The sequence below is a fragment of the Peromyscus maniculatus genome, chromosome 11, assembly GCF_049852395.1.
Source record: "Peromyscus maniculatus bairdii isolate BWxNUB_F1_BW_parent chromosome 11, HU_Pman_BW_mat_3.1, whole genome shotgun sequence".
In the NCBI taxonomy this organism is placed as follows: Eukaryota; Metazoa; Chordata; class Mammalia; order Rodentia; family Cricetidae; genus Peromyscus; species Peromyscus maniculatus.
In genome coordinates, this window is record NC_134862.1 from 98,545,552 (window position 1) to 98,557,890 (window position 12,339).

General features: G+C 42.2%; 1 protein-coding gene across 3 annotated transcripts in view; it reads right to left on the bottom strand.

Moving 5' to 3' along the window:
• Positions 1-2,294: 2,294 nt before the first annotated feature.
• Cenpf (centromere protein F) overlaps positions 2,295-12,339 on the bottom strand; it is a 46,408-nt gene continuing 36,363 nt past the window's right edge. For all 3 annotated transcript variants that reach the window (XM_042258823.2, XM_076548191.1, XM_076548192.1), the window contains exons 14-18: positions 11,944-12,096; positions 11,425-11,584; positions 9,802-10,275; positions 8,221-8,399; positions 2,295-3,320 (exon numbers count right to left, since the gene is read on the bottom strand). In XM_042258823.2, the coding sequence (XP_042114757.2) occupies positions 3,117-3,320; positions 8,221-8,399; positions 9,802-10,275; positions 11,425-11,584; positions 11,944-12,096 (1,170 nt within the window). In that variant the 3' untranslated portion in view covers positions 2,295-3,116. The remainder of the gene's footprint in view (positions 3,321-8,220; positions 8,400-9,801; positions 10,276-11,424; positions 11,585-11,943; positions 12,097-12,339) is intronic.

Below are 12,339 nucleotides of genomic sequence, written 5' to 3' on the forward strand. Positions count from 1 at the left end.
CAAGCTCAGGACCCATGCTGCCAACTTTCAACAATTCTGATTATAAAAAGTGTTAGTCATTTTTAGGATCCAACTTCCATATTCACAGGAAAATAACTGCTATCCCTCTAAATGGTGAATTAACTTTGAGGTTAGGCCATCCAAAGACAAAGAGCCATATAAACCAGGGCCACCTAGCTGTTATATGAGACCTAAGCACAGCTTTTAAAACTGTGGGTGGCAACTCATGTAACTTAATTGGAGTTAGGGGGTCACACTACAGCTCCGACTCGACACTATTACGTGATGTGAATTGCAGTGTTTTTACATTCAACACTTTTTACACTGCATATTAAGGTTTCTGCTGTTATAAAAACAATGGTTTGCAGACAACAGAGACTTAGTATTTTCCTGTGGTCATTCTTTAGCATGTATCAAGTTGGCATTATCTTTGGATTGATTTTAAATTTGTACTATTCTGGTATGCGCATGCGTGTTTGGAGATGAGAGAGACTTTGTGAAGCTTGTCCTCTTCAGATAATCAGGTTTGGGGCCACTGAACAATCTCACCAACTCCAAAATATTTGGTTTTAAAAAATGCTGTTTGAGTGGTGGAGCCTGCCTTTAATTCCAGCACTTAAGAGGCAGAGGCAGACAGATCTCAGTGAGTTCGAGGCCAGCCTTCTACAAAGTGAGTTCCAGGACAGCCAGGGCTGTTACACAGGGAAACCCTGTCATGTAAAAAAACCAAAAAAAAAAAAAAAAAAAAAAAAAAAATTGTTTAACTCATTACATACACACACACACACACAATTTTTAAATGAATTTTGGCTTCAGATTGGGACAGAATTTATATTTCTAAAATGGCTCTGAATATACTTACACCATCTTGTACTACATATTTATGTGGAGCAGGGTTCCCACTGATGATTATAAAATGGGAGCATCAGTCAACTCAGGGAAATATTGAATGCTCTTACATCCTGCAGTAACAAAGGCTCAGCTAAGATTTCATTCTTTATATAAAATAAAGATACTCATTCATCTCATCGGGAAGTAAATTTGCTTCTTTGGAAAAAATGGTTAAATCACATGTACATCAAAAGATTTTAGGTTTTGCTTTGCTGGTAGCACGAGGATCAAACTCCATTCCTTGAGCATATTACACAATACTTGAACATCGAGTCACATCCCCATTAGCCTAAAATAAACTTACAGTTTATCAGCAGACATCTGATTATTTTATATATCAGGTAGTCTCATGGGAAAAGGGATCACAAGTACTCACGATTTAAGTACTGACCTACCGGGCATGGTGGCATACGCATTTAACCCCGGTACTTTGGAGACACAGCCAGGCTACACAGTGAATCTGTCATTACAATCTCACTCCATACACAGCATGCTCCGGAATGTGCCCACACATGACAGGTGTTTCCCCAATGAAAGCCTTTTGCTTTCTATCCAGACATTGCTTTAAGAACCATCTTCGACATGCCCCTCACTGCTGCAACTAACAAACCATTCTTTACCCTCAGCTTCACACTCGAGCGAAGGATGAACCCATTGCCTCTAGTAATGGAAGTATTCCACGTCACAACAGAGCTATGGGGGACCTACAAAAAGAGGACCCTGGAAAGTACTCAGCAGCACCCTGTGTGGGATCTTTCACGGGAGGCATTCCTTAAAGCTGCTGGCCTGACCCAGCAGTCCCTCCTTGGGACCGCTTGGGACTGTGCCAGCACACTTTCAAGAAGATGGATACTGTTCAGTGGAACTACTATGGAACAATATTTGAATACTGTAAACATGTATTGATCTCATTGTTAATAAAAAGCTGATTGGCTGATGGCTAGACAGGATTTTAGGGGCAGAGAGAAGGCTGGGAAGGAGGGCAGAGTCAGAGGAGTCACTATGAGACAGAGGGAGCAATACTTGGAGGACAGGTAAAGCCACGAGCCACAGGACAATATTTAAACTAATAAAAATCGGTTAATTTAAATTGTGAGAGCAAGTTAGTAATAAGCCTGAGCTATCAGCTGAGCATTCATAATATTAAGTCTCCATGTCAGTTATTTGGGAACTGGCGGGCAGGAAAGAAAAGTCTGCCTACATGGAACCATGCTGGAGACATTTTTTTAAATGGCTATTTGTGAAGGCTAGGATACCAATCTGAACTGAAAACCAAGAATAAATTATCTACTACTAATTTAAATCCTGAAAACCTTTACCCTTATGCAAGGGCACAGGGGCTTAGTCAAGAGTTTTAATGTGGGTCAAATGCCTCCATCTTTACAACAGATAGATAGAAACAATTCTTGTACCTTTGCTGATGTGATTTAATGAGGACAAGGTATCCATACTTTTATACCATGTGTATGACCAACATTCCAAAGTATGTCTCATATTCAGTAAGCATACTGGTATTCAAATATATGTACCAATTGTTCAAACATCTTAACATTACATGGTGCCACTAGTCACAATGCTTTTATACTTACAAAATAATTTTTACAAAGATTTTTATGAGAACATATTTTAATATATCACCAAATACAGCCATGTATACCAAAAGAACTATGATGACTTTAACAAGAAAAATATAGTGAATGTAAACATGATCTACATCACCTCTAAGGTGTCTGCAACAACCAGACTAACTAGAAATAAATACACACCCCAATGCTCCCCACACTTTATGTACAGGTTATATGAGTGGGGGTTATGAAACACATTGAAAGAATGAAGACACCACATTCACACAGGTTCTCATTTTACTCAGCTCAAATTCTTGATCTACAACTATTTCACACCTAACACTTTACACAGGAAGATCCTAAATCAAATCATTGCAGAGTTTTCTAAGTGTAAATTCATACAAGCAAGTCACTATGGTGCTTTCCATTTAATTGCAGCAAATTCTCAAGCTCTATCCACAACTATTTACACCGTGCTTAAGAACAAGTAGGTAATAGGTAGGTGCTTCCAAACTTTTCCCATCTTACGAATGGAGAGACATGAAGGCCACGTAGAGCATTAGGATTCAGTTATTTTTTAGTGATAGTGTTTGTGGCTCAAAGACAAGTCCCCACAGGCAGACTAGTTTGAATACTGCCACCTTCTGCAACCCTGACAGTTCACTGGACATGGCAGTTTTCGTTGTTTCTCTGGTCAGGCCCAGCAGCTGGGCTGGAGGCAGGGTAGCCCTGCTTGACACTCAGGCCCTCCTTGGGGCTCTCGGCAGAGTTTCTCCCAGGAACATTACTGGCTGTGACAGACTTCTCTAGGTGTTCTGGGAAGGCAGTGTGTAAATCCCCCGAGCTCTGTTGAACAATCTTGATCTGCAACATACATAATTTGTTAGAGGTTCAAAATCACATCTACATTTTTCAGTGGTTCAAAAATCACAGTCACATTTTTTGGTAGTTGTCATTGTTTCGTTCTATAGGGGACAGAACCAAGGATGTTATATACATGCTAGGCAAGTGGCCCACCAGTGACCTACATTCTCAGCCCTATTTTTACTTTGGATTTGAAATAGAGGTTCATTACATTGCCCAGGCTAGCCCTAAACTCACTCTATAGGCCAGAGAGACCTTGAACTTGTGGTCCTCATGCTTCAGCCTCCCTCACTGGTGGAGTTAGAGGTCTGTACCGTCAGGCCTGCTCACATTCCCACTCCCAAGGGATGAAACTGATCACCTAGGTCAGCTCTTCTGTAGGGGGGAATAAAATTTCAATATCTTCCTCCCTGAAAGCAAGAGTTAAAACTGACTCATTGGTCCTGAATCCCTGCTGCATTCACAGTAAGTGCAATACAAATGCATAAAACTGACTTCAGGGGGAAAAAACTATTTTTAACATGTCAAATACCTAGGACCCATATTAAAGTATCACACTCTCTTTCCTTTTCTTTCTTTCTTTCTTTTTTTTTTTTTTTTTTTTTTGGTTTTTCAACACAGGGTTTCTCTGTGTAGTCCTGGAATTCACTCTGTAGACCAGGCTGGCAAACTCACAGAGATCCACCTGCCCCTGCCTCCCAAGCACTGCCAGGCTCTCAATCACTCTTTTAATAGTGTTGTTTCCATACTGGATTTGGAAGACAGTTATGTTAATAATGAAGCCCAGAAAAAATAAATCTCTCATGATATTGTATCTTTTAGATGAAAGTGGTTATACCAGAAAACAAAACTTTAAGAAATGGTTAAGATGTTGATGTAGTTAAGTCAAAATTTATGATATATAGAATAATGAGGAAAAATCAGGTATGCAAATAAGGTCAAGAAGGGCTGGGGAGAAGGCTATTTATGAAGTGCTTGCCCTGTAAACATGAGGACCTATGTGCAATCCCCAGAATCCAAATAAAACAGCTGGGCATGATAGTGCTCTAGGGATTGCTGGCTCAACAGCTGATTCTACTTGGTAAGCTCCAGACCAATAAAAGATCCTGTCCCAAAATAAGGTGAAAGACAAGGAGGTACATAAACAAGAAGCAAGAATGGAAGTTTCATATGCAGGATCTTCAGAAGAAAACAGAGCAACAAGGTGAGAGACTTGAGATCAGGAGTTCAAGACTAGCCTGCACAATAGTGAGATGCAGCTAAAAATGAAACAAAGCAAAAGACAGCCAGATACCTAAGGGGCCCAGCGAGGCCTGCCAACCTAGCTACTCAGGAGGCTAAGGGAAGAGGACAGCAGTTTACAAGGCCTGCTTGAACTGGCTACAGAGTAAATTCTGGCCAGCCAGGCAACTTGGAGAGATGCTGTCTTAAAAACTAAAATTTAAAAAAAGGGTTAGGAAAGGAGCTCAGTGGTAGAGAATTTGCCTAAATGCACAAAGCCCTATGTTCAATTCTGCCTAGTACTGCACGTCACCCTCCAAAAACGAAAAGATTAATGAAAATTTCAAAAGAATAACTCTTTTGCAAGTACAGCTAGGTCTTCAGTGCAAGTGTCCCAAGAAAAACTACACGACAGACACTCCCTAAGTAAGATTTCCAGGTACCATTTTGAAACAGGAAAAAAGAATGGAGCTTGTTTTTCCATTCATATTCTCTCTACAGGAAGCATGTGACTTTAAAGGGCAGTTAGAGACGCTGCATTACAAAAAACACAGCAAATTTCAAAGCCTGCTTCTATCTCAGATCATGTGCACAGGACACTGACAAACCAGTAGCCAATGACCAGGAGTTGGTGGGAAATTATCCCGTGTGAAAAGTTGAAGGGAGAAAGTTTTATCGGTACTACCATTATTTTTTCTTTTTAAGGGAAGCAATCAGACCACGACAAGGGTTTCCCTTGAATCTATCAGTCACAGGGACATTAAGTATTTAGGTGCATTCAGCAAAAGAAAAAAGGAGGAAAGCAGGGAGAATGACGGATCAGAGACAAGGAATTGAGACAGCAAGACCCAACCAAGTGACTGCAGAACATTCCTTGGCTCTTCTGACATGGAACTGAGTCAGTTACACGCTGTGATCAGAATGTCAAGTGTGAGTGTGATGCTCATGTAGACAGTCCGCTTCTGAATGGCCCATAACCAGGCAAGGCCCTGAGTCTATCGGACAGTGCCACTCCCCATCTCACCAGCGATGTCTGCAGACAGAATGGGGAGAGAATAGAGATGTGGGCAACTTGCTAGAAATGAGTCCTATTGGAGGGGATTGGGGGGTGGGCTGCAATGTCCTCAAAGATCTGTTAACTGACCCTCTGCTCAAGGCCATCACTACTATCCATGTGGACAGCCCACCAAGCAGAAGCAGTCAGGGAATCAAGTCTATATATATATAAACAGCAGCTCCTTTGTCTCCGGCAGAGTAGGATTTCCTGGGCTTCCTCATCTCAGAGACAGGATGAACACAACAATGCACCCAATGCATCTTCCTGATGCATCTTCCCTACCTTGAATTCATCAGATATTAATAAATGACTAAGGAGCTGCCTTGAACTCAGCTTTCACCTTAGAGGAGAATTTACAGTTTTGAGTGTCAAAGTACCTGCTTTAGTAAACAAAATCTTGTTCTGTATTTTTTAAACTAAATGATGAAACATACTTGTATTTTTTTACAGAACATCTCAGAAAATGCTGACTTAAAGTGAAAATGAGTAGGCTATGTTTTTAAAATGTGAATCTAATCAGAAAGTCTCCTAGACCCTCTTTTCAAGAGGACCCCCTGCCATTCTTCAAGTGCAGAAAACTGCTTTATAATTCATAACTGCTGGTGCCAACTAGACTGCATGTAGCTATGCAGAGAACACAAATCTGCAGGAAACCATGGTTACTGCTCTGTACCAGCAGGCTCCCTCCACAGCAGTGTGGGGTGCAGGCCCCCTAGTGTGCAAAACTCTTTCTCCCAGGAACTAAATCTCAACACCACATGCAAACTGCTTTTACCATCAATCCCTTATAGAGGGAGGGAGGGAGGGAGGGAGGGAGGGAGGGAGGGAGGGAGGGAGGGAGGGAGGGAGGGAGGGAGGGAGGGAGGGAGGGAAGAAAAGGCCCTGTGGTAACTTCATAGGACAGTTTCCTATCTTTATAAAAATCTTATTATGAAAGTCACTCAAGGTAACATTCACAGCTCCATTCATCCCACAACCATTTGCTAAATGTCAGACTTTTCATTAGCCATGATGACACAGGCAACCCAGACATAACTAGTTACATACTGCAAATCAGAAGACAGATACTTGAGCAAGCAGTACCAAGGGAGTACTTTTGACAGTGGAGTCCAGATCCTAGCTTAGTGCCGGTTTCCTTGTAAGGGAGCCTGACATACAGAACATCTGTATCACATAAGCCTCAGAGAGGAAGGAGTAGGATTTTTTTTTAACTGAGGGGGACAGGGAGCTCCCTAACACCTATCTAGAAAATGGAAGTCTCTAATAGCACCGATACCTGATTCCTAGCCTTGGGGCTATGCCATCAGCTCTGGTCAAGCTTCCCAGCTTCCCTCCTTCAGGGAACCTGCTACTCTCCAGAGCTTCCTCAGCAGTGGGGGAAGTCAGGAGCCACTCAACTGTACTCCAATGTTGTTGGCAGTGCCAACAGTTGATTCCAAGTGAGAGAGGGAAACAGACACTAATTGAGGAGAAGGAGGAGAAAACTGCACAGGATGATATACTACTTCTACCATGAAGAGTGGCCAGCTCCATTCCAGTGTATGAAAAGTTTAAGACCCTTCCTCACTGTTAAATTAACTTTAACTTATAAGCTATAAGAAAACATATGACAAGGTTTAACTATATATAGCATTTCCACATCAATCAAACAAACCAATTTGCAGTGTGTTGCTGTTTTGATACAACCAATCACCAAAGTTTCTGGATTCTGACACATAGGAGCCACTAACTACACTTGTGAAAACCCTTTTTTTTTTTTTTTTTTTTTTGATTACTTGAAGGTTATCCAATGGCATACTTAAATTCTGACAAGTGAGCAAACTAACATCACAAATTTAAAACTTCCTGAAGTTACTTTAGAAATTTCCAAGACTATTCCCATGGTTCCCAGTTTGAGAACTACAACAAGCTGCAAGAGAGGTGTGAACTGTGGAGGTTCCAGTCTTTCAGGAACCTTCTTTGTCCATTCGCCCAGTGGGAGAGCTCAACAAACACACCTGAGGGAGGGAGGAACAGTAGTGGGTGCAGCTTAGTTAACACAGCGCCCCAGGGTGCACAAAGCACACTCAGGGAGGGGGTGCACATCTCTAATGCCAGCACTCAGGAGGTGGAGGCAGAAAGATCAGAGTTCAAGGCCAGCCTTGGTACACAATGACTTTAAGCCAAGCCTGGAATTTAAAAAGAAAAGTTAAGTAAAACACATGTACTGTGTGCACAAATGGTGCTGCTAGTATGATTACAGTATTAGGAATAAAAATTAGCTAAGCATATATTCTCCACCTTTTGTACAATGTAAAGAATAAAGTCCACAGAGAATCAGAAGCTTTGACGGGAGAGGGGAGATGAATAGAGTGAAAAACCCAGTGACCAGAACCCGAGGCCCAAAGGAAAACAACCTCTTTCAACCTTTTAAGCCATGCTTGAAAGTCTCTTACAAATGTGCTGAGGTTCCCCTAACACCCCTTCCCAGGCAGCTATTTACAAGCAGTCCTTTGGGTAGAGGAGATTAGGCCTCAGGAAACTGAAATGTATCCTTGGACTTGCTCACTCAGGCCGAGTCCAACCCTGGGTCATCTAACAGACTTCCAGGCTGGCAGGCAGGAAATGACATTCACAGATTACCTTTTGTGATCTGCTGCCACCAGCTGTTGGTTTTGAGGACTCTGCAATGTTTTCTTTGCCTGGTATTGGTGAGGATCCCACTAACTTCTGTGCGGCAAGGCGGGGGCTGGTTCTGGTTGCCATGGTTGTTCTCCGCAGGATATATGGACTTGTCTTTCCTGTAGGAATGTCAGCAAACCCTAAGGGCAAAAGGGCTGCTTGTCAGTAATGGCATTCATTAGGGACTTTCTGTTTTAGCTGGGCTAACAATGGAGTACAGATGCTTGTCCGTGTACAAAGTTTCAATAACGGTAAAAATAACTGCAAAACATAGTTTCTCCCCAGCCATAAAGAACAATGTATTTATTACACTACATAATGGCACTCAGGAGGCAGAGCTAGGCGGATCTCTCTGAGTTCGAGGCCAGCCTGGTCTACAGAGCAAGATCCAGGACAGGCACCAAAACTACACAGAGAAGCCCCATCTCGAAAAACCAAAATAAGAAAAAGAAAAGATAAAAAATTTAAAGACACCATGATGGGAAAAAGGATCAGGGAGAATCACATAAAAAAATAAAAAGTCTTGCTTCTTCTACGTGGTTGCATTATCTTGCAGTCTCTAAGACAGGAGGGGCATTTAACACAGCTGAACTAGGATGGGACAAGGTCAGCTCTCGTCTAGAAAGGGAGAATGGAAACTAACAGTGACTTCAGGACTTGAAGTCTTCTTATTTGCTCATAGTCTCCCTCCAGGAAAGGAACTGACCTGACTGTTGACAAGAAGAGAAGGCTAATCACAAAGACACTCCACAGGGCCCTCCACAGTGGCCTTCAGATCGAACTACAGGCAATGCTCTCAATCCCTTACGAATACATCATTTACAGGACAGCTAGCTAAATACTTTGGAACATAACTCCTCCCATCAGCTTTGACTTCAAGGTGTAGGGCCAAAGATCCAACCTGCGATAGATATTTTCTTTTTTAACAGAACTACATGACTGAAGCTGGGTATGTTGGCACAAGTCTATAATCCTAGCACAAAGAGGCTAAGACAGAAATGCTTCAAGATCAAGACCAGCCTGGGCTCCACAGTAAGATTCTGTCTCGAATATCATGAAGAATTAAAAATCAAGACCGAATTAACAGGGGGAAAGTCTGCTTATGTCTTAGAGACTGCAGCAATATCCAATAGCTATGAAAACTGGAAACTCTTCCTTCCAGGTCAGGGTCAACCAGCCTGCTGTCCCGCTCACATGGCTCAAGAAAGGAAAAGCTGACTGAAAAACCAGCAATTCCGGAGGGACTTTCAGCAGCCATTTCCAAACCTCCCAGCTCTTTTTGTAGTGCTGTAGTTAATCTTAGACACTTGTTTTCTCGCCAATTTAAAAATGAACTAGTCTCTCCAAGCAGCTAGGGCTATTATACAATAACTGAAAAACCTAAAAAGTAAAGGTTTCTATCTTTCCACATGCTGATTTTTATGTGAAATCTCAAACTTTTGTGTTTTAATGCTAGGAATTGAATAAAGGGCTACATGCAAGCTAAGCATATATATGGTCTACACCCTCAGCCCTGTTATTCTGTAAGTGAACTATACGTACCTTTTCTTACGACTTCTGGGAGTCCCTCTAGCTCAAACGTAGTCTCTTCCTTGTCTTCAGTAGTGTGAACACTACTACTGACTGCTTTCCTGCTTTTTTTAGAAAATGTCTCTGGTGTACAAGGTGTTGTCCCACTACCATTCTCCCAAATTCCACTGGACCTCTGCCTCTTGCCTGAAGTTTTATTTTGGCCAGATGTTGACTTCTCACTGACAGAAGTGGTTGGAGATGGTCCTGGAACCGAAGAATCCAGTAAAGGAGAACAGTGGAGATGCCGTCTGGATTGCTGTGAACTCAGATGAGCAACTTGTATTTCTAGCATCTCTTTGGCTTTCTCTAACTCCTCAAGGCTTACAAGCAGGGAACAGTACTTATCCAAGTACTTATCTGCTTCTTTGATTTTTTCTTCAAGATTTTCTTTCAGCTCTTTGTTTTCAGTCATTAATTTCTTTACATTACCACCCACAACAGAATCTGTGGGAAACAAAGTGATATATCACACATAACTTGCTGCTGCTCACAGTTATTATCATAGACAGTTCCCAGCAGGTAATCTTAAAGCCTGTTCTTTAAACTTTCCCAGGAGTTAAGGACCATCATTTGTTCATGTCTGAAGACTATAAAGCTCAATCTAGTAGAAAAGTTTAAATAAAACCCATCAACTTAAATTCCCTTAGAGAATTAGTTACAAGAGATCAAGCAAATGAACTTTTTATATATCCGCCCTCCCCCCACCTTTCCCCATCCATTCTTTCTCCTACAAATGAATAAGCAATATAATCCAGTAATGATCATAAAGTCTATGTTGTATGGTTTGGGGGACAGATACTAGCCTGTGAAAATTTAAGTCCCTAAAGTCTACAACAACATTTTGAGACAGTACAGGGGACTGGAAGGTAAAAATATAGAAGAACCACATCACGGCAGGGACCTCAGTCAGAGTCTAGATGCCAGGGGTGGCAATCAATTCATGAGGAAAACTCCCAGATTCCAAAACTTACTTCAGTCACACTTCTCAATGAGAAAGACCACTGAACTGTCCTGCTACACTCTGTCTAGAAGCCTCCCACACACACCAGCCACTGGCTATCCATGGAGAAAGCAGTGTGTGTGATTGGATAAAAGTGGCATAGTTAATTACCAATGAGCAGAAAAGGAGAGAGAGAGAGAGAGAGAGAGAGAGAGGAGGGAGGGAGGGAGGGAGGGAGGGAGGGAGGGAGGGAGGGAGGGAGGGAGGAAGGAAGGAAGGAAGGAAGGAAGGAAGGAAGGAAGGAAGGAAGGAAGGAAGGAAGGAAGGAAGGAAGGAAGGAAAGAACAGAAAAGTATCACCCCAACAGTACCAAAATGGCTAACTCTTTATGGATACCCATTAGCAAAAGGTACCAAAGGTACCATTCAGGTTTTCCCCCATTGGAATAATTCTGTATCTAAATGTAGGCTTCATTCTGAATTCTATAGTCACCATACAACATTAAGCCCACAATTCAGAAATTAGAAACTATAAAACTACTTTTAAAAATGAGCACAAGACAGACGATCGAGGAGGATTTGATGCATGCACACAGAAGTGCTGACTCTTAGAAGACAGCCTATGGGAACCAATATGCCCCAGCAAGCACCCACCAGCTTTCTGCTTCTGTGCGGCTTCAAGTTGGTAGAGCTCTTTCTGCAACGTCCTCTTTTCTCCTTCCAGCTGTTTACAGGATTTGAGCAATAACTTTATTTTCCCCTGAGCACGCTGAAATTCCTTCTCAAGCTGATTCACATGTTTAAGATTCTCTACCTACAAAATACATGTAATTTCATTTAAAACCTTGAATTTCATTTACAAGTATATAGAGAAACAAGTAAAACATATTAAAGCAGCATATAGTACAGTTATGTTTAAAATATAACATCTTGCCTCAGTCTCCCCCATAGGCAGTGTGGGTTTGGGATTTTTTTCAGCATCACATGAGTCATGACTCCTAGGCCCATGACAGTGTTAGATGGTGAAAATCACTACAAGTCTGAGCACTATATAAGCTTGGGTTTCAAAACCTGAAACCAAGTTTGATCCATTTCAGAATGTCTTAGGAAGACAACCACAGAGTAGGCATGCCAAGTTCCCAGAGGGTAACAAATCTGCCAGGAGGATCTTACTTTGAGGCTCTTGAGTTCTTCCACCGGCACTTTTAACTCTTCAGTTAGCCTTCTTTTCTCTTTATTGAATCCTTCCTTCAGGCTTGCTGTCTTCTGTACCATGTCCTGCAGCTCCCTCTGTAGCTGGGCTTCCTTCTCAACCATTGTGTTAACCTGGAATTGAAGATTCATCAGCACCTGCTCTGGGTGGTCTGCTGGGACTACATTAACCACTGTTACAACACACACCGATTCTTTAAGAAAATGGAGCCGGGCGGTGGTGGCGCACGCCTTTAATCCCAGCACTCGGGAGGCAGAGGCAGGCGGATCTCTGTGAGTTCGAGGCCAGCCTGGGCTACCAAGTGAGCTCCAGGAAAGGCGCAAAGCTACGCAGAGAAATCCTGTCTCGAAAAACCA